Here is a 23,603-nt window from a genome sequence, read left to right as displayed (position 1 = left end):
TAGTAAATTAATTTTGTGTAGCAAAACTACATCAACATTTTTAAACAATTTGTATTTTTTAGTCAAAAGTGTCATGGCAATTCGTTTCTCCTTTTTAACTATTGAGTATACATGTGTAGATGTCTAGGTGACAGCCTTTTCGTTCCAGATCAGTAGAGCTTTTGTCTTAATACAAGTTATTTGGAACATTTAAATATCAAAACAAATTATGTTAATTTTACTCGAAAGACTATAGAACAGACAGACATTTCAAATATTGTATTAGCTAAAGTTATTGATGAACATGTAATAGATACATCTTTGAAGTTGCTTACATAACTTCTGTTGCCTCGAGTCGAGTTAAAATCGATGTTTACTCTTACTTATTAAGAACGAAAAGTTATTATTTTGTTTGTCTTGAGCCGAAGCGTATTAACATGTTACTTACAAACATTTTTAATTAATTAACCCAGTCTTTATTTACAATTAATAAAACGTACTTGAAGTTCGTTTACATTACTTCAATCGCGAGCCATTTTGAAATAATAATATAAACTATTACAATAATAAACATAGACATAAAAGTTTGGCAGTTGTTCGACGACACATTTGATATTAATGTGTTGACTTAATTTCATAACTCAAATGAAACTCACAAACATAAAGGTTACTACTATAGTAGCAACTCACTAAGAATCATTAATTAATTTACAAGTAAAATCCATAACTGTCGAGTAAATAGGGGAATGCTATTCAAATTGTCCCGGAGTAGGGTGGGACGTAAAAGTTTACGAGTTCACTGGGTATCCCCCTAGGGTCGACGCTAGCCCCGCCGCTCAATCGGCCCGGCTTCACACGACACCAACATCCTTTTAGATCCGTCAATCGCCTTTAATCTTTTTTTACATGTTCTTTGATAAATAAGGGATTTGTGTCAACCTACATATGATTAAAATTCGATCGTGGTGAACAGATTGCTTGAAAATAGAATGACAATGGTCTCAATATTTCATGCATATATTGCAAGCTTATTTTAAATCTTTTAAGTTCCTAGTGCTATTTTACGTAGAATTATAAACCTAATTTTATTCTATTTGAAATTATTTGTGACTGTGTTCTGATTATTTTAAACCAACCATGTTATCGACGCAAAGATTCGGCCTACTAAGAGATTTCTATAACAGACATTTCATGCATATTAAATGCGACTTTTCACCTATAATAATGTAAAACTGTCACAACTTTAATTAAGAAGGTTTCATCAGGAGTATAATTATAGCAATTAAGCACTATTATGTTAAACACAGCTTCGGTATTACAATGGATTTTCTTCTCTTTTGCATCATTTGTTTGATCCTATTTCGCTATTGAAAAATAATTACACCGTAGGGATTTAAATAATTAGAAAACTCTCGAAAACAATTAATTCTGAGTAAGTAAATAGATTTGTGAAATTCAAAAGGGCTTGACATTGGATTCGAGTCGTAATTAATTTGTTTTTTTAACGAGACTTTTCATTAGTAAAACCTCAGTATTTTGTATTCATCCCATTGCTCAGAAGTCGAAAAGGGTAAGGGATTTTTGCAGTAAATCTTACTACGTAATTGCTAGTCTCGTAACTTTCTCCAGACTAAAAAGGCGGCTTAATTTTTAGTATCCTGTCCCGTGTTCTTGTCTGTTGCAGAAATATTAAAAATATTCACTAACAGGGCTGTTACATTACTTACATTCAAGTGATTATTGTATTTGAACATGAGTAGGTATACCTCCTGCCATTTAATTTCTGATTTCTTTATGAAACTAAGGTAGTGAATGTCATGAACAATAGTACTTTCGGGCTGTAGAAATTACTATTACCACTCTTTTAATAATATATCTATTGCCGAACCCCCCTTTGGTAAAGTTGTTACATTTATTACATTTACCATACATTTTACACTACATTTACAAAACATTTATCCGAACAATCAACTCGTGTAGCTATAAATACTCGTATTTTTGCCACACAGTGAGTCTTGTTTAAACTTTGAAATTTTCGTTGTCACTAGCGCGACAGAAGATCAAAAGTAAAAAGGATAAAACAAAACAAATTAAACTCACCTCTTTCTGTTCAGAGGCGACGGCCCTGGATTAGTGTGAAATTAGAAAGAAAATAACAAAGGGAAGATAATACCTGTATCAAAGCCACAATAGGCACAACTGGATTAGATAACAAAATAATTTTGGTACGTTGAAACAGAGTTTGCGAGGAGTCGAAAGGTGGGAGACGGGTGGCAGTGAACAGATGGCGGCCAAGACTGGATCGATACCTTCCCCATGAATAATTAAGATGGATGTACTGCTTTTTAGGCCTTCGTAGTGTGAAGATTACCAACGTTTGACACGCGAAATGCCGTCAAACGTACGAGCGTTTTTATGAGTTGACGCCAAAGTTTGTTGGTAAGCTTTTATGTACGTGAGAGTATTGCGTTTATGAGGACATGAGACATTGTAGAAGTTAATTAAACTACACCGGTCTTGAATATCTCTAAAATATTGGCCGCGCGTGTTCATAAAGTTTTCCTAACGTGCCAATTGAAGTTTTAGAAGGTATATGTATACATAGATTCCGTTAATATCTTTTGATTTTTCAATTCATTGATTTTCTTTTTCTTTGATACAAGAAGTTTCATTCTTTAAAAGACGCACGAAATTATCCCTGTGTAAAATTAAAGGTAAACATTAATTTAGCATTTTATATTTATTCGACGCCGTAATTTATGAAATGACTATAAATTGTTTATTTTATCACCTCTTCGTAGCTCAGATTTAAACTGTAATCTAGGAAACTTGGATAATCTTATTCACATCGGTATTTCTACACATAATAACGTTAAATACACACACGACTCTATCAAAAAGCGATTGAAATATTTCCTTAGTTTTAAATACTCGGCAACTTGCGTAAAAGGCTTAAACCACTGGCTATAACTGCTTTACTACCACTTAAAATGACGTTTCAGTATTTAGTAAGACAACCATGTGTATCCTTAATACAGGGTGGTTTTAATGCGACGTATGGGTACGTATAATGGAGTAGGCAGTTATATTTTGAGGCTAAAGCTAAAGCTAGACTCATTACATAACGAGCTATAACGTAAAGGTACAAACGCTCCCAGTCGGCCTGACCAAATTAAACGTAACTACAATTTGCATATTCAAATCACATGTGACTTCCAACTAGCCTATAAAGAATTGTATATTTTAGTGAAAATTTTCAATTTGTTAAATTAAATGTTAAAGGGAATTGTAGCAAAAATGTTAGTTTATTATTTGAACGAAAGTAAAAAAGTCAGTGTTGCGAATAAAATTACTTTTACACTTATTTGTTTTTTGATAATATTAATGATTTCAAAATATGGAGCTCGAATACGTTTACAAACATATATTAGAAAAAATCTGCTAGACTAATATTATTAAACTGTAACAAAATGAAAGAAGTGTAGTTATATTTATTAGCTTCATTGAATATATAATTTAACAAACGAATATTGTAGTCTTCCATTATCCTTAACTCGACGAGAAACAACAGTAATTTGTTTTACCTGGATGTCATTATCGGTCAACAGGTAAACCGGTGGTCAATGTAATTAGCGGTACTTTCAGCTCATAAACAATGTGGTATACCTTCTATTTCAGCATCATTTGCATTAACCACATCACTGATTTGGATACCTTTATGCACTGCAATATCTGCATTGATTAACCATTAAGTTACGAAGCGAATCTTATACATAATTATAACCAAAACGCTACATAAAATCCATAAATAATCGGCAATTAATATCCTAAACACATAGTTGTTGGAGGTTCCAATACTAAACATTAACTTTGTTCATTCTCCTCGTCTTAGTTGGACATTAAACGTAAGAAATGGGTCTATAATACACATTACGTCCAACGGCTGTATAAATCTGGTAACTTGACCCTCCAAATGAGTTTTCTGAAAGTCTAAACCCAGATAAATTGCTGTCTCGACAGCAGATTTGGTCTGCGTCGACGATGTACCGTACAAGATTTAAAAAACATGAATTCTTTTGAAGTATATTTTCCATGACTCGTACCGGTGTATTGCTGTTACGTTATGAAAAATCTCGGAAAATGTAACTTATTAGAAAAAAAATAACATTCTAAGAATAAAGTGAGCAATTGATCATAGGTACTATTCAATTTATTAGGTTTGTTGGTACCCAAACGACTTAAAAAAGGTTTTTAATGCCATTATTTCTATTAGTGAATTGCCTTAATTATAATCCGACACCGGGCCGTCGTCGGCATGTGGCGATAAACTCGTCACATGTCACACCTAAATTATCGCTGATATACTCGTATTTACTGGCATTTGATTCTCTCGGGGATTCCCTTCGGCTGAGACACGACACTAATACATTTATTTAATATCTAACATTACAGCGTAACCTACGTCACTATAAATTCGATTCGTTCTCATTTATAGGTGCTTTTAGCAACACGCAATGGATTTTATGATACTCAGGTCGTGAAAGAAGTTCACGTCAAAGGTACGAGATAGGATTTTCCGATTTGACTAAGTCAGAGTTCATCCATTTATCTAGAAAGCTGTAGAACTGAGGTAAAAGTAACGAAATCGCTGACATATAAAAGCCGTTCTGACTCGATTTGTTAATACGAAAATTTTGGAAGCAATCGAGGTATAAATTTGCTTCAGTTGGAGTTTAACTGTTAGTAATAATCTTGTCGAGTGCAGCGCTGCATTCTGGCGTTACGGTAGAAAGCTTTCTTCATGTCATGTCGGTGTCGTGACAAACAGAGCGTCCCAGTGGACATCTGTTTTACAGTTTACGGCTTCAAATGCTTTTATACGAGATGAAGACTCCGAGAATACGATCGATACTCAACTTGTGATGTAAATAACTGAACAAATCAAAAGTTTTATTGTTAAGACAGTTACATTGATGGACTTACTGTGAAATAGGAATAAAAGAAAACTGGAAAACTTTGTAGTTGCTTGTAGATGCTTGAATATTCCCTACAGTTTGCAATTTAGTTGCTTTAGCAGGAATTTTGATTGAGATAGTGCAGTGATAGTGTGTGATTTTAACCTTGCTGTTGTTCGTTTCTATGTGGCTTTTACTATACCTGGCCCCGTTTGTACGCGAGAGGTCTAAATAAATCAAACAAACTAACACTATGTCTATTACATCGGTTCATACAAGTATACTAAAGTAAGTAAATGACAGTATATTTTAGTTATAAGCCGAATTTCTTTTGCAAATATAATTAATTATAGGACTTAACAAAGTAAAGTAAAATATAACAGGCTTATAAGTAAATTAATCATTCATAAAGCTTTAATACAATTTATATCTCTTCCGTATTTACTTACGATTATTTAAAACCATTTTCGATCAAGAGTCTTAAGATAAATAAAAAATTGGAACTTTGCTGAACTTTTCCAATTTCACGATGATTGACGAACACTCGGGACGTGAATTGCCTTTTATAAACGTATTTTTAATTCATAAATGGAGGATTATAATGAAAAATGAATAACCTTACGTAAACCATTGAATAATCGTGTTTTAAATGCGCGAAAACATAAGTAGGTAGGTACATACATTTCAATCAAAATTATAATTTTACCCACAATGTAGACAAATGTAAAGTAAAGCCATCAAAAACATTCTGTAAAAACCTCAAGTCTCGCCGTAAAAAGTTGTGAGATCTATATAATACCAAGTCGATTAATCTATTTAGTCTCTACTTAAAGGACCTTCTGTCTTAAGTTATTACGTATGTTATTAACATGCCAATTAAAAAAAAATACTTTTAAAACAAATAGACCGACCTGGCCATCGCATGATTTGATTATTAGTTTCTATCACAGACAGCACGACGAGAAGTTAATGCTCCTAAAATTTTAATGGCGAATTTGTGTTTTCTTGCGATGACCAAGTCGATCTATTTGTTTTAAAAGTATTTTTTTTTAATTGGCATGTTAATAACATACGTAATAACTTAAGACAAGGTCCTTTAAGTAGAGACTAAATAGATTAATCGACTTGGTATTATATAGATCTCACAACTTTTTACGGCGAGACTTGAGGTTTTTACAGAATGTTTTTGATGGCATCTCACTTCTTTTTGTAGAGCGAACATAAGTCCAATTTGTATGGAAAGACGTTTTTTTTTTCATAATACTACATATTTTCCTATGGGAATGTTGTTCAGTTTCATGGGCTAAACACCCTTACCCACCCTATACCCCCTCCCGTTATGCCTCATATAGTAGGTACCTATTTACACCTTTCACAATTCATTAACTGCAAATGTAACCTTGTAATCTTATACATTTATATGGGATTACAAAGTTATTGTTGCAGTTGGTGTATTTAGAAAACTGGACCGAAATTAGAAAATATAAAATTTTTCCCATGATTAAGACACTAAACCCCATTTGTATTCTAAATTTGAAGCTTCTAAGTCTGCTAGAAGTACCTTAGACTTTTGATGATCGGTGAGTCAGTGAGTCAGTGAGTCAGTGAATCAGTGAGTGACAAAATTCAAAATTTTAACAAGTTGTCATTCCTAAACTACTGGTTCAAATTGAATGAAATTTTAAATATACCGTGTTTATACAATGACTGATTAGTTGCTAAAATCCAGGCTTCTTGTTTTATCCACAACGAAATTATAGGGGTGTCAAAAATAGCCCGAATTGCTTCGAGAAAAGGATGTTACGGCCGTGCCGCTTTTTTTTTGCTCGACTTGCGGGGGCACTTCCGTGCCCCCAGATTACAAAATTTTGAAATTGGACCGCGAATGGAATCAGTAGTATGGTAGTATCAAACTAAACAGCTTAAAACGAATAATTATTTGTGAGCTAAACCGTAAATTTACTATGAAGAAAAGTATTTCTAATTTAAAATTACGAAATTCTTAGGTAATAATATGATAATAGAAACTAGTCTCCTGGAGGCAATCTTTAGGGATTATAGGAGAAATATATGAAAAATAATACCGAACTTATTTTCTTTATAAAGTACCTGATAGCTAAAAGCAAGATTATTCGTGATTTAAGACCCGCGATCGACTAACTTAAAGTATTCATAGTATTCCTTTACCAAGAGAATAAGCGCGGGATTTTCAATAAAGATGCAGTGCATTCAAAGGATTTACAGTTACTTCGTACTCTCAAAGCAAACTACTGTATGTAGCTGTACCTACAAAATTATTGATGACTACAGTCGATGTCGTATTGATTTCCTTCTGGAGGAGAAAAGTTACTTGTTGAAACGTTTCTGCAGAATCTACTATTTGTAAAAGACGTAGTGATATGAATTGAAAAAGAGCAATTCATAGATATAATGATGACAGAGATCACTGTGCAGAAATAAATAGAAACACAGGAATATTATAATCTATACTATTATAAAATTGTATAGTTTGTTTGAACACGCTAATCTCAGGAAATGCTGGTGTGAATTGTAAAATTATTTTAGAGTTGGATAGCCTATTTATTGAGGAAGGCTATAGGTTACATAACATCACGCTATGACGTAAAAAATGTTACAAAAACGGGAAAAAATATGTCCTATTCTCTCTCTTGTGACGCAAGCGAAGTTGCGAGGGTCAGCTAGTCCCTAAATATATACAGATCATATGGGTGTTGTTCTTCAAAAATTCGTAGCACAGTAAGACGTATATGAACTTGAACTAACCAAAAGAAGTTTTGAAGGTATACTGGCATGTGAGTGGCGTCCTTTGGTCTTTGCCTTCCCCCGTGGGAACATAGTGTGATTTTATAAATATATTTTCCTCAGGATTTTTCTTCGAACTTAGCAAAAACTTTGTAGTTTTAACTTTTTACGTAACATGTAAGTTGGCGACATAAGTGATAACAAGATCTTGTTTAAAAAGTATTTTTTGGGTTCCGTCAACGGAATGTGAGTTTTTGTTCTATTCTCTCGAGTCGTTTGTGCCGTAAGTTGAATACAAAATACGATACGGAATTATGTTTAGAAAATGAAATTACGATACTATATTATATTGAACGAAAGCTTCCTCTACAAATAAACGCGGTATACTTTTCTAATAATTTGCGACGTAACGTCATCAATTTCCACCCTTTATGTCTTTTATTTGGCTCTTCAAAAGTACTTGAAGAAGACTAATCTTGATATTATAACATACTTTAGTCCAATAACTTAGTAAAGGGCCTTGCATACAAGGTTTGCGGGTGGTAGAGGCATATAGGCCAAAAATATACTATTTAGAACGTTATTCACCCGCTAATTCAACTGACACTTGCTTATTAGCTACGACATTTTTTATTAGAACATACTCCTAAATCTCAATTATACATACCTTTTAAGACTTTCTGCTAAGTTGTCGGACTAAACTCAAAAATCAAAGGATCATAATAATATACCCTAATTCCACGTGAAGATAATCCCAGTTAATAAACAGTGAGTGGAATAGCATTTGTGAAGTTAAACAGCAAAACAATGAGCTTGCAAATGAATGTGAAACGGTCTGTAAGTGAATTTGAATGCTTTGAATAGCGTCATGTATCGGCCACGTTCTAGATTCACATTGTTGTTTCAATTTTCATCCAAAAGCTTGGGTCTGTGTTAGGTGGTTCAGTATTGTTGATGTCCACAGTTGTTCTAAAACATTTTCCACTCATAATATATTATGCCGTTCTAGTGATAATGTGTAGTCTCACTATTTACGAGGTTTCGGTTCCTAAGCCCCGAGTTTTGGTTATTAGTTACTATATTCTCAAATTGCCTCAAGTGGTTAAATTGTAGTTATTTTGCCATCATTTTAATTATGGTGCAAAACCTCGAATTATATACATACATCTCGCTTTTTGCCGATAACGAATACTAAGCATCTGTAGGACAATTATTATCTTCAATAGAAACCATCGAGTATCGAGAATATGACATTCAAAATGTACTGCCAAAATAGTTCCTACGACGCCCGCTAGAGGCGCTGAACCGAATGTCATACAATTTTTTTTGTCGTCGGTTGTCGATAGTGGTAGGGAATTGCGACAGTGTTCAACTAATATACTAAAAGGAATCAAACTTGATGCTAAGTAACGATTCTTTTAGAATTCAGTATAAAATTGATAACGATACACATTAACCTAATAACAAAAACGTCTATACCATGTACCGTAGAGAATATGCAATGTACGATGACGTAACACGAAGGCCAGATAAAGAAGTAAAGAGGTCAATTGTCATCGTCTGTCGCGAAATTGTCTCAATCACTTCTATCCAGAACAATTAAACCAATTGGGATAATTATTCTTTATTGCTAGCGACATAGTTTCTAGTAAATCCTTAAACCTACGTAGCTATAATAATATATTGTATTGTATTATGTAACTGGGCTTTGCTCGCGAATCTGTATCATAATTTCAAGAAATTTTGTCTTGCATTAATACATAAAATCACGCTTTCTTCCCATAGGGGTAGACAGAGACTAGAAACCGAAGCATTTGCAAGTCGAGCAATAAAAAGTGGCACGGCCGTGTTTTATCTTCCTCCAGGATATTATAGAACGGTAACCTTGTAATTGTCAATTTTTTTGTAATTCTGTTTAGTTATGAAAATTATAGACTTTAAAATTATTATGTCTTGCTAACAAGTATCATAAACCAGGATTTGGAGATTAATGGATGTGGAAAATATATTTGATATGTTTTATTTATTCTATATGAATATAAGTTTGCATAGTAGGGTAAAAAGCGGTATTACCCTCGGGAGGTGTAAGGCTTATTATCACCTTATTACCTCGCGTGCTGAACTGTGATATTTTTCTATTCTACGAGTAGGTACCTTGTTAAGTACAATCGTATAAATAATGTTTATTATGTGCTCAAAATATCTGATAAAATTTTTCACGTAAATTTTAACTTATTTTGGGCTAATACCCAATACATTACGTTTCAATGTACTTGATTTTGTTAATGTGGTAATAATGAAGCCAGTTATGAAAAAGTGACCAATTGTGTTCCTCTTTCTTTTTTGATGTCGGTTAAATAGGCGATACTTCTTTATTATGGATTTTATTGACATCGGAAAAAATATCGTCGCGTATGACGTAATAGCTACTTTAAGACGTCTTCAGATAGATGAAACACTTCTTTCAAATAAACAATATTCACGAGTTAGAAATGGTCGTGTCAATCTGTTCGCCGGTCAAAGTTAAACTGTAAAACAATTAACCGAGAGTTTATTGTGTCGGTTGTAAGACTAGCAAACTCTCACTAATTATGCATAACCGACCTTCAAAGCCGTCAAGTTACCGCTGTTTGTGGCTTAACTTCTTAAACACATGACAGGAATTATGTGCTGCGGTTATAGAGATTTACTTCCAGCCCAACGTTTGCTTGATTGTAATAGATAACCCTCCGTAATCTTCTTACACCAGTCAAATTGAGACGAACTGACCGAATTTACATATGTCTTAAGGATTTACTATGATAAGTATAAATACTTGCGAATTTCTGAAGATATGTGAAACAATTTGACTTTGTTATCACTAAATTCTAGTAATACTTGTATGACTCCTCATTTATAAAGCATTATATAGTTAGGTACATTGAATTTTGAATTAAAACAGAAAATAAATTGATTCGTTTTGACTAAATCAATCGGAATCTAGTTTAACCCTTAAATGAAGTTACGCTAACGAAAACTAGTTAACAAAATTGCTAGCTCTACATAATCTAATTTGTTCCTCTCCTATAATCTTCGCGAAAGAGGGACAGGAAATAGTAAAAACTACTAAAAGACACAGACGATAGAGCCGCGAATGCTTTCAGTTTCGTATTTTGCCAAACGAACCAGCACGTAACAACTAGTCTAACTATAAAATATAACGACTGTTGCTGCACGTTCAATAATATTGCCTATAACTTGGACTATAAAACTTTTACTTAGCCATTGATATTTTTCTCGGTTACTTGTCGCTAGAGTTGTTTTTATACTGCCTAAACGTAATCGGAATATAAAAGAGGTCAATCGGCTTTTACGCACAGTTATTTTAGGATTAGCAAGTTTGCTATTCTGAAATAAATTAGACCGTACTACTCATTTCCATATTTTTAGTTAAAGAGATTATTTATGGACAATGATTTGAATTCAACCTTAATCGAATAAGGTCGGTGGAGAGGACTGAAATATAAAATGATATTAATATTTCAACCATTTCTTTACCCTTCTGGTAGATTAATTCAGTGCTCGACATTTAAGTATAAAAGTTTATTATTATACTACTTATGTTGCCAAATCTTAGTCGACTTTTTGTCAGTAGGTAATCAAGTTATAAGTTAGGAAAAATTTTGCCAATTTTGGACCCGAAAATTCAGTATATACGCTGCTACTCATTAAGTTGATATTTTTAAATTAAATCGCGTACAGTATACTCAATTTGTTCCATTGCTAATAAATTTAAATTGAAAATACTCACGCAAACCAATATGGCTTTATTCAACAACGTATTGAGCTTGAGAATAATAAATTAACGTGTATTAAAATTTAATCGTAATATGGCTGCACCGCAATAATGGGTGAATATGCGTAAATCCCTCGACGGAGGATAAGAGCATAAATACTCAGGATTCCTCGGTATAACATGAAATGATGAAAATCCGCAGCCTAAGCGTTAATTAATTCAAACAAACCAACCGGTAATTACTGAAATGAATTCCGCTACATACCAAATAGTTGGCTGTCAGTAGTTTAATTAGAAGCTCAATAATGTTTGAGGATTTAAGTCGGATTGAAGTCAAGCCTTCGATTTGTTTGTGGTTCGGAATCTTTTAAGGTGGTTTTCGCGGTGACTTCTCGGTTTTCCGTGAAAGCGATCCTTTGATTCCGCGAAAAACCTGATTCTGTCAATACTCAAGGAAACCGAAACTAGTAAAATGTTTGTGCTTCTGAAAATTAAGACTTTTGTGTAGTACACTGTTAACGTGAAGTTATGTATCAACAATCGTCAATCGTGTGCGATTGTACATTTTTTTATATTGGGGAACCTCTTTTACGCCGACCAGTTTTTTGAATATAAGCTTTGTTTTCAACAATTGTGATAGATTCCTATCTTTTGTGTCTGTTTATGTTAAGATTAATTAATTATATACCTAATAATTAATAAAAATCTGTATGTATTTCCAAAAATTTGGTATTTGTAACCATTGTGTGCGTAAATACAACGCTATGAATGTCATAGATTCTTAGGTTATTTTTTTATTTGGTTGACCTGACGTGGCTGTTATCGTTGATCAACATGGATAGTCATGACGCAATACAATCACTGAAAACAATGCAGAGTAATCAAATCGAAAACCGCTGGTCGGAATTTTTAGTTAGCGATCTGACGCTGCGTATCAATTGCAAAATAGTATCGCCATTCCGTTTTTGTTTTTGTTTTTTTGGGCATTGGCCATAATAACTGAATGCTGTGGCGAAATAAAGTCTATAGACACTAGTTACGCTTTTATATACCTTTCTATGTTACTTTTAATTCATATTTAAGTGTATTTAAGTCTGTTTTGATTATAAACAAAGAAAGTCTGCACAATTATTTGAGAATGTAGTCGCATAAAAGAAAGTAGTGACAGGGTAAATGTAAACCTTGGCAGAATGCCGGATTGTTCAAGCGGAGACGGGAGACGAAAGAAATATGTGAGCACTAAGCTACTTGGACAGGACTTTCCAAAATTTCAGAGCACTTTATCAAGTGCGCTTTTTTGAGTAAAGTGAATAATAAAATCGCAAAGAGATATTCCAAGCGTTCATAAATATTTAACATTTTGCAGTCGCCGAGATATCGCTGGATTTAATTAGACATTTGATAGAGCGCTAGTGGTGAACTAAAGGATTTATTTAAGGAATTTAATGTCACAATGAAATAACACAGCAATATCAATGGAGTCGACTCCAAAATATCTTTCAACAGGTTTAACGTAAGCCCTGCTGTCTAATTTACTCTTGAGTATAAATATTACAAGGAATTTAATCATGTTGCTTAAAGAATGTAATAGTGAAACTTAAGAATAATTACAATTTTAGTTTTATTTTAAAGAAGCCTCTTCACCGTAGCGAATACGAGTGGTCCCATGTCAGGGCTGGCATTTAAAGTACTAATAAGTTCTCAACTTGAGTGCTAAAGTTTTAGGTTGCGTCGCAGTTGGAAACTTGTTTAGGACTTTTCTTGATTTAACAAGGTATCCTGAACGTTCTTATAAAGTAAATCCGTTCTCATCTAATTACTTTAACTTTGAATAGCTGTATGTAATATTTATATTATACTTTAAAACATATTTTATGTAAAATCACACTCAAAGAGAGGAAAGTTGTGCTAAGTCAGTATGTTTACGTATAAACGTAAGTCTAAATATGTGGATATAACCGAAAAGTTGAACAACTCGTCGCAATTCAAGCCAGATGGTGAATACACAAAGTTTTTCTTTGAGCCCACACATACAGGCTGTGTGAGAAATTTAAACTGACCTTATTATATTTCAGTATATTATGGTATTTTTTACCAGTTGGTCTAATAGAGTACAATGACTAAGTATTTCTCGAGGCGACCAAGATTTTTTAATCCCAAAATCTAAATCAAATAATTTATCTATTGATAACTTTAAATCTTGACATGCTTAACAAAATTACAAATGTAGAATCTAGCATTTGATCGAAAGGTCTGTAGTGTTTATTTTTTTATGAAATTAACTAGCAAGATAATAACGGTCATATACACGGCCAGTTTTAAATTTTAAAACGAATCTGAGATTTAGCTACAATCGGCTCTACTCGCAAAAGTCCGAAGACTTAAAACCTTAGTGATAACTATACCCTACTGATAATTTATAAACAACACACCAACAGGCTTTTACAAAAATAATTTGAATAGCACAAAACAGTAACACTTGTAATTATTTGTATTATTAGTATTAATAAATTACGCGTCAGTTCATTATTAATAGCAATACAAAGTTAATACCTGATGAATATTCGTCGCGGTAACCGTTATACTCGTTATTGAAATGTTGGTGGCCATTAGTGGCGCTTTATAAATGAATATCGATGATTCAGGACACTTCATTTATATTGTATTATATCTGCTGTGCAAGCTTTATAGTATCGGTTAAGTAAAGGTGAAAAGGTCGAGGCATAAATAAAATTTTCATTACAAAGTACGCATTTTTCATTTCTGTCAGCTCTTTGATATTCTATTAAGAGTTTAATAGACAAATTGCGCGTTTTTTTAGTTACTTAGCAATTCCTCATACATGATTAGTAATATAACGTGTAGGTTTACAGTTTGAAAAGTTTTTAACCAAATAAATTTTTCATAGCTTTATTTTTATTTCATTGTAATTTTCATAAAAAAATCACTAAATTGTTAAATAAATGAAAAATACATACATACATAATATCATCTCTTTTTCCCATAGGAGTAGGTAGAGACCAAAGAACACCTCTTGATACGATCCTTACAAACTTCCCTTGCCTCACTCACATCCGTACATCTTGTCATACGGGATGTATGATAAACGATAGCTAATAATCTCATAATCCTGATTATTGTTCTAAAAATAAAACGACGGTAATATGATAAAGGACGGCGGTCAGCGCAATACCTACAAGCTGATTGACTAATGACCATAATCTCCTCCATAATTTGATAACAACTTCACCCGAGGGACAGAGCCAACTTACTTTTCTAACTTATCCTGTTTCAGTGTCGCTCATTAATAGACTCCCGCTAGTGTTTATACAGACAAACAGAGATACTCTCTCTATTTATGTTAAGATGGGACGATGCGATAAGGAATTGTGTACTTTTCTAAGGGAGCGGGAGGGAGGGGACGCCGTCGACGCCTTTCAAGGGCTATCGTGACGCGTCATATATAAGTTTATGTAAAAAGGACTGTAACGCCACAAAATACGAGTAATGCGATAATAGGCTGCCACTAAACAAACACTGGAATGGCCTGGATATAACATTACGTTATATGAAAGAACCGCAAATCGTTATTTATTGCTAAATTATTTTGTGTTGCTTCCAGATCTATCTAGTCAATAGGGTCAAGGGTGTGAAACTTTATGCAGTGTGAATGTATTTTGGTAAAAAATGTGACAGATTCAAAGGTATAAATAAATAAAAAAGAATGTGTCATCATTCTAAATGCGAATTGCGAAGGCGAAGAAAAATTATATTCAATTAAAATAATCTTATTAAAACAATTTTAGCAATTATCTTTATGAAAATATTCGAGCCGAGTACGAGAATATTTTAAATAAAACTAAAAGGGGTTTATAATTGCTTGCTTCATAATTATCGTTACTTTCTTCATTACGTACGCGTATAGGTAAATTCTAAGCGTGGGTAATATCTACGTAGGCGGCTAATTTCGTAGGTTCGCATTATTAAGGCATAATTCATCCGCGAACGAAGTTATGGCGAATTTACATTGTCTATTTCACTAAGAAAAAGGAAATTTACTTTCCCTATTTTATTATGGCATTTAGAGAATGAGTTGAATTTTTTATTGAAAAGAATCCTTTGAATTTAAAACCTTTATAAGGGTTCGTATTTACGTGCGAATAATGGTCAAAGGAAATGATTGTCGAAACCAGTAATGCCATACTTTTTTGTCATATTTATATACATTTAAGTTCATATTTGTTAGTGTTAACATTTTTGTCTGATTTGGGGCTATTGAGAAACTTAATAGTACCTAAGTATTTGTTTTACAATTATGAAAACTTAAAGCCTTCTCTGCCTAAACTAATCATAAGCTATCACAAAAATAACATTAAAGTATCACGCGTTAAAATATTATCTTATTTTAATACATTGTATCACAATATAAACAAACCAGATTAAATTCATAAACGAATTAATCTAACGGGCAACGTGTAATTTAATCTGCGGAGTAATCCCGAGATTGCACCGCAACAGTGGCGGCGGAAGGTGGTACTAATTGTTGTGGTCGGTTGCAATCACGACACAACGCACGCGGAGAATGATACCATTGTATAAACTTCCAATACATGCCTCGTGTACTGTATGCCCGCACTAGGGATGTGACCAACTATATAAAATGAAGTGGGGTAACAAAGAGTAGCGCGATTTTTCTCAGTCAGTACTGTCGACAAGCGAGCGTTTGACATTTGAAATACATGAAGAAAGTAATTCATGTGAAACACGCTAGAGGCGTGGATTCGTTTTTAATAAAAAAATTAGCGATAGCTCACCTGCAGTGTGTTTATTCTTATCCTACAGTCAGAACTATTGAGTATAGAAAATTTGACACTTAGATCGTAACTACTTCAACAATAGTTCCTACGGAGACCGCTAGAGGCGCTGATCGACTTTACATACAACATTTCACACGATACGTAGTTTGTCGATAGTAGCAGGAGATCTTCTCACAGATTTTTTTTATCAGGGTGTTGGTAAATAATATTCTCTATTGCTTATCTGACTAAATAATTAGAAATAAGGTAACATCCCCATTATAATTACTGCAGTTTTTATTGCATTTTCATTAAAACGAAACCAATTTAAACAAAGTTTTGTGAGATGGCCATTTATTGATCGCAAGTTAAGTTTAGTACCTAGTGATGAGAATAGTGAAACATTTTCATTAAGCTCAGGCTGCAGATTTCTGATCTAAGCCTGATTTCAAATCGGCTTATGATCTACTTTGATTGTACGCCGGTTTGTTCTGAAACAATCGAGAGTAAAAATAATCATGAGGCTTGTTAAAAATTGTGTAAGCGTCTTGCATAGTGTGTTGCTGGATACTAAGAAATTGAGTCCATCAAAAATAGCAAGTACATCAACAAACTGATTGTATACGTGTTAACATGCATAAACGATATCATAACAGTTGGTTTATGCAGCCATCATCGCCTATACATATCTCGACATTCGAGTTATTTCGGATCGAAGCCGAGCGTTCGGTTAATTCGGCCGAACGTCATCGACTTAATCCACTTAACCGCACGCCGACTGACGTTATTTCGTATTCATACCAATGTTGTATGAATAAGAATGCCACAAATCCCGTCTTGATTGGATTTATAGAGTTGCGCTGGTAAACAATCGATATAATTGTCTTGATGTCGATGTGATGAACTATAATCGCGTCTATACCGATGTTTGTTTGTGGGAGGAAATCTTTGAGACTGCTGAAATGATTCCAAAAATTCTTTGACTAATGGAAAGCTACATTATCGCTTAAAAACATCTATATGTTACTAAACAGCAAGAACAAAATAGTCTTGAGAACTCCCTGCAAATGCTAGTTTGGCACATATTACATTTCGAAAAAAAAACGAATGGATTGGAAATTACAGAACTAGTTCTACAAAATGGTTAATGTTAGAAACCCCTAAGTGAATAAAGAAGGACAACGTGATGAGAAGAACAGAGAAACATGCATTATATTGTGTTTATTTATTTGTTCACTTAACTATTCAATTACGTGCCATGTAGTTTATTATTCGGCCGCGTTATTGTGTTCACCAATGATTCATTGCTCTAGTTTGCGTTGTCGATGAATCTCTTTGTCCAATGCTCGCTACCAAAATCAATAAACAGATAAATACAATACAATATCTTGAGCAGAATATTCGAAAATACAATGTCTTGTTAACATTTTTAACGATTTCGAAATTCGTTTTGAAACCTTTGATTTTAATGTTTACAAAATTTCATCGTAATTTTTTTAAGCAGTTACTGTTACACTGCTGGGCAAGGGATTTTTGGTCGAGGGAGGGGTCATCATCATTTTAAGAGATCAGAATATATACAGCGTTTTCTGAGTCACTTGCGTTTCTTCGCAAAGTAATCACTTTTATGATACTGTCTGTGCTAAAATTGCAACTCATGAAGTCGCCTGGAAGTCAATTTACGCTAATATGCCTTCTCCAGTATACAACGCCTTTGAGAGTATGGACGTGTATGCGGATCTACATAATCCTGACTCAATGACTCGTGGTGGAAGGGAATATTGCATGTCGATGTCTCCGGGAGAGTACAGAATGTGTGCGGATGCCATTACACTGTGTAAGCCCCAATATTAAACACAGTCTAAGTCTGTGGAGAGTACAGTTTATGTTAAAAATGTTTGCGGTACACTTCCTTATATTAGCACTCTGTTCTGTGCGGCAACAGCTGAAGTGTGCTTTTACCAGTGCCTGCATAAAAAATACTAATGCTGAGAAATGTCAGTTCTTGTTTATAGAAAGTTTTTCGCTCTTATCATTTTGACGTCTGTTCTAACAAATCTTCAAGAAAATGGATAAAAAATGTGAGTTGTCTGCTGCTTATCATCGTGCTCGAGTACTAAAAGTTTATTGAGGAAAAGGGTTTAGGAGATAAGCAATGGGCGGTCAACCATAACTGGTGTGCTATAACGCAACTTTGCCAACTTTTAACTCATTATACTTTATACCAAACGAGACTTTAAGCAGGGATTTCGCTGTAATTGTAACCCTGTTTACATTGTTACGGATCGTAAGAGTAACATTTATAATCCTTTTGTTAATAAACTTTGTACACGTGCTAATGTAAATTACGGACATGATTCTGCATATCCATATGAATATTTTGTTAGATACTCTATAGATTAAATCCATTTTTTTATTCAGCGAAAAAAGGGAAAATACGGTCGTCAGTTTTAATATAAGCTAGAAATATTGTGGACTGTGCACGTAAATAGTAAATGAAATAATGGACTAAGTGGAGCTGTCCCGCCGATGTAAAAAGAAAAAAGGCTCTAATCCATTAATAAATGTTGTCTATGGAAAAATGTTGGTGCAACGACGTAAATGCAATTATAGTCACTTGTTGCCGTGTCCTGCTACCAATTGCGGTTTATTGTCGGAACCATGGAGTTGAGGATCTAAAGGAATTTCTGTAATAAGGTTTAAAACCATCATAAAATAGCTACACAATGTTTCAGGAAGATTGACAGTATCAATCAAACCGTTTGACGCGTGATGAGAATTTCAACAATCATATTCTAAATTGAAATTTCGAGTGGCTACTTTTTTGCAAACACATTCGCTGATCTGTTTGGTGTGTTTCCACGAATTGGGAAACTGAAACGATTTTCTTGGATTCTCAGCCAAAAAAGCGATGAAAGTAGAGAAAAGATCACGGTAAATGAGAAAATTATATTTGGTTAAAATATTAACTAACGGCAACCAACCCCATGAGAATGTTGCAAAATCCAATATTACTTGTTAGTTCTTAATAGTCATTTAAGATGCCTTCGGGAACTATTAGGGTAGCCTTATCACATCCGTGATCATTAGTAGTGTAGGTAACGACGTATTCATTTCTATTAAGTGTAAATGACGTTCACTTTTACCTTCGGTACGTTGGCAATGAAATATATTATGCCACATTAGTACCGCCACTACGGTTGATCCTTTCAAAACTCTAAAAAGATGTGAGTCAAATATTTATTATTGCGTTAAATTGACAACTATAAATTATATTTGTGTCCGCTAACCCAATATTGTTCCCGTTTTTATGACATTGTAAGTTCAATCGAGCTTGAAATTATACGTTCATTGCAAGACACATGACCGGAATCGCTCCCAAAATTTATGTTTATTGCTAAAACAAATATTTTCCACGTTCTACTATTGATGTTTATGTTTCAGTCAACTTAAAACGAATAAATTACGTAAGTTCTGGCTTACAAAATCCTCAATAAGATTTGAGCCGAGGGGATTGACATGAAACAAAGCTTTCAAATTCGATACTTTGACAAACATTTCACTTCTTACGGACGTCTTCGGCGTTTATTTTTCTTTCCGTTACGTTTCAAATTACAAAAGAAACGCTACAATAGATTGTTTACTGTGTTCACAAAAATAGGTCCGGGGCAAATATCACAATGGTTCGATATGTTTGAGGAATGCTCAAGATTTTTGATCGAAATAAGGGATCGTAACCTTTCTAAAATATAATAACCGGCCACTACGGTATTATGAAGTGTACAGTAACCGATAGCAAATTATAAGTTTATTGAAAATGTCAAGCTAGCGGTCCGCCATTTAATTACTTCTAACATTAATCTTCTATAGATGCGGTCCGTAGAGCGTCAGCAATTTCCATTTTGTTGTGAATATCTAAAATTAATTAAAACAGATGTGTTATTACAGTTATAACTGGTAAGCGTTCGATCATGGCGATTTTATTGAACCGTTAAAATTCCCAATCAATCATGTATGAAATAATAGAATTTTACGATATAAAAACCTACTCCCGAAACATTGCTGAAGGTATGGGGTAATTTTGGTAATTTTTGCGCAAAACAAAAAGCAATTTATTTGTATTGTGCAAAGAGAAATGGATCACTATAGCTTGTAAAATCCATTTAATAGATAAGCTCTTTGCATTCAGTTCAATATCTTGTACATTATGAAAGAAGCGGTCCACTGATATCAATAACTGAGACTTGAATAACATTTATCTCGTGATTTATCTACAAAGTAAAATCTGTGAGCAGTTGGCTTCCATTGTGAAACGCAGCTGTGTGAAGTTTTCAACAAAGTACCTGTAATGGCAATCCAATAGGTATTGTCAATTTTTAAATTCACAATTTCTGTACTTGACTACAATGATGCATGCGTGAGTTATTGTGAATCTGTATTTCGTGATTGATAATGCATGTTTGAAATAGAATAGGCACGTTTAGTGTTAAGTCCTAACAGGGTAGTATTCTCGTAACTTTATATTCTAAAGTGAGATGGCACTTAATATCAGCCACATAAGATCGGACTGAAAACCGACCCTCTAGCACTTAGGAAATGGCTTGGCCGAAGCGAGCGCGAAGTAGATCTACGAGTACCTACATAGATATTTCATTACAAAGGCATTGTCACAACAAACAACGTGCCGGGAGTTGTCAAAGTTCGTGACAAAACCGCCGGGGTAATAAAAACAAACCGAAACCTTTGTGAGCTTCAAACAAAAACTAATAAAATCGTTACTGAGCTTGACACACCCAACGAGTTTGTGCACTATCTGCTACAAAATATTTTCCATAAGCCCTGTAAAGTTGAACTCAACAAAATGAAACCGACTTAAATGTTTAATAAGATGTCTTGATAATTGCAGAAACTTTGTAAGCTTGGATTGTGGTTTCTTATTAGAATTAAGTGTTTCTGGCTGGGGATTGATAAATTTTAAATATAGGTACTTGCAAAATCTCGAGTCAGACTGTGAGCTTTTGAATAATTTCCACGCATTAATTTACAAAATTGGGTGAGATTGTGACGAGAGAAAATGCCCTTTCGTTACATTGTTTAACAATGTTTCCGTCTTGCTTATTACATGTTTTATTAATCAAATTATTTGTTTGTTACAGGTAAGAAAGAGTAACTTTACACTTCAGATAAGAAATGTGAGTAAAGAAAAACATGAACATTTCAGAAAATACGTGTACGGAATGAAAAAACTAGCATGTATCGAGGGAAAGAAGAACGAGTTTTAAATGTTTGAGCATGAATAAAACATTCGCGTCGCAAATGCATTGAGTATTATTGAATCTGAATACTTTTATATCCATCACAATAAAGCATCGACGAGTAAATAATATTCGTAGCGAAAAGTTTACTAGATACGTTCATTGTTTATTTGAAATATATCTTCAAAGAAAAGTTTTGAGTAAAAATAATATCGAGAGGAGATTGAATAATAAAAATATTTTATTAGTACACATTCCTAAATCCAGACGACCTGAGTATGAATAAAAGTCGTCGATGCGTAGACCTAATCATAATCAGAACTGATTGAAATCACTGAACTTCAACTCGCAATAATCTGTGACTGTAATGCTAATGGTGTGTTAAATAAAAATGTTCAACTTGTAAATGTTATCAAGAAAGCGAAAAATGTTACTAAAAGCGTTTTCAATTATGCATGCCTTGATGAGTTCATATTCATTCCACTAATAATATAAATAAGAAAGTTTGTGAGGATGGATGTACGCATATTTGAAATATTTTCACAATAACACCGCTGAACGGATTTTCATTTTATTTAATACAGAGATAGTTGATACCCTAGAATGACATAATAGGATATTTTTTATTACGGGAAATCTTTCAATGCGAACTTAGTCGCAGGCAGAAGCTTTTATTATATAATAATATTAATGAAGCTTTCTTAGACGTATTGTTGAAACACCATCAGTAATATCTAAATATTGGATACACAAATCGGTTCTACGATAATAAAGATGGTTGAGGTACTACTAAATCTCGAAACACGGGTTAATTAATCGAACAGGATTGCTTGGTGAGCTCAACAAGCGACGGATCGATCAGCCAGACGGATGGCCGAGCTGAAATCACATTACTACGGATGTATTAATCGATTAAACCGGATTTACATGACACTTGCTTCGATCTTTAGAGTGTATGATACGATCATATAGTAGTTGGGTTATAATATCTTTATACAGTCGTAAACGGTACAATGTGAAGATTGCTAGGCGCTGGTTAGTTGAGTGTATCATACATTTTCTAATATAGTATGTGAAGTCGCGAGAAAAAATACGTATACACTGTCACATATGAAATAATAACTTCTTTTGTAAAAATATCAAGATATTGTCATTACAATAACACACAGTTTTTGTAGTTCAGTATAAACAGTAGTACATACATAAAATCACGCCTTCTTCCCATAGGGATAGGCAGAGGCTAGAGAACCCTACCTGGTACGATTCTCACGAATTTCCTTTATTCACATCTATAAATAGTACTCTCTATTTTTTGATGATGAAAATGCTACGTAGCTATTACCTATATTATTTTACCTTTGACTATACAACTTCTTAGGAAGTTGTCTTCGATTTAAAAATAATTTGTCCATTTAGTTTGAACCCTGAGTTAATGTTTCCTCTAAACTTAGCTTTAATTGTTATCTAATTTTCTATTACAGAACTAATGTCCCCGTTTATAACTTTTGACCATAGACTGCGAACACAATGCCATGATTAGTGGGCATCAAGATAATATTCCACACAATAGATTCCAGTCTAAATTAGTCGGATTTAATAGTAACTGTTATTATGAGTCTGAGTCCGAGTGGGAGGTCTCTGATTAGTTCTAGAACAGTAACGAGACTATAAATATATTTAGAATAACGATATTAATATGATGATATTGAATGAAATTGAAGGAAAGGGTCTCAAATCTTCAGCGTGATAGTAATAATATGATGGTATTTCATCTTAGTATCTCTAAAGATTTTCATAAGAAGTTGAGTCTAGTCTGAGAATGTTGTTGAAATATTTTGTTTTAGGTATAAAGCTTAACGATATATTTTTCATCACAGATAATTTATCTCTTGAGGTTTCATGTCACTATTCTTCGTTCGCTTTGTGATTTTGTTTACTAAAGAGCACCTCTAAAAGTCACAGTACAAAAGTGACTGGATTGCTATTTTGCTTACAGCGATGAAACGATAGACAGGTTTTACAAAGAGCTAAGCCCACGCCGCTATTGAAGGCTTTAACGATTTATATTGACGTAATCAAA

At 33.6% G+C, this 23,603-nt stretch overlaps 1 protein-coding gene across 1 annotated transcript in view; it reads left to right on the top strand.

Moving 5' to 3' along the window:
• LOC142972919 (uncharacterized) overlaps window positions 1-21,596 on the top strand; it is a 115,475-nt gene extending 93,879 nt beyond the window's left edge. The window contains exon 4 of the mRNA XM_076114369.1: window positions 21,425-21,596. Within this exon, the coding sequence (XP_075970484.1) occupies window positions 21,425-21,428 (4 nt within the window). The 3' untranslated portion in view covers window positions 21,429-21,596. The remainder of the gene's footprint in view (window positions 1-21,424) is intronic.
• Window positions 21,597-23,603: the final 2,007 nt, after the last annotated feature.

The sequence above is a fragment of the Anticarsia gemmatalis genome, chromosome 5, assembly GCF_050436995.1.
Source record: "Anticarsia gemmatalis isolate Benzon Research Colony breed Stoneville strain chromosome 5, ilAntGemm2 primary, whole genome shotgun sequence".
NCBI classification, from domain to species: Eukaryota; Metazoa; Arthropoda; class Insecta; order Lepidoptera; family Erebidae; genus Anticarsia; species Anticarsia gemmatalis.
The sequence above is the reverse complement of the archived record's forward strand: the minus strand, read 5'-3'. Positions and strand labels throughout refer to the sequence as shown.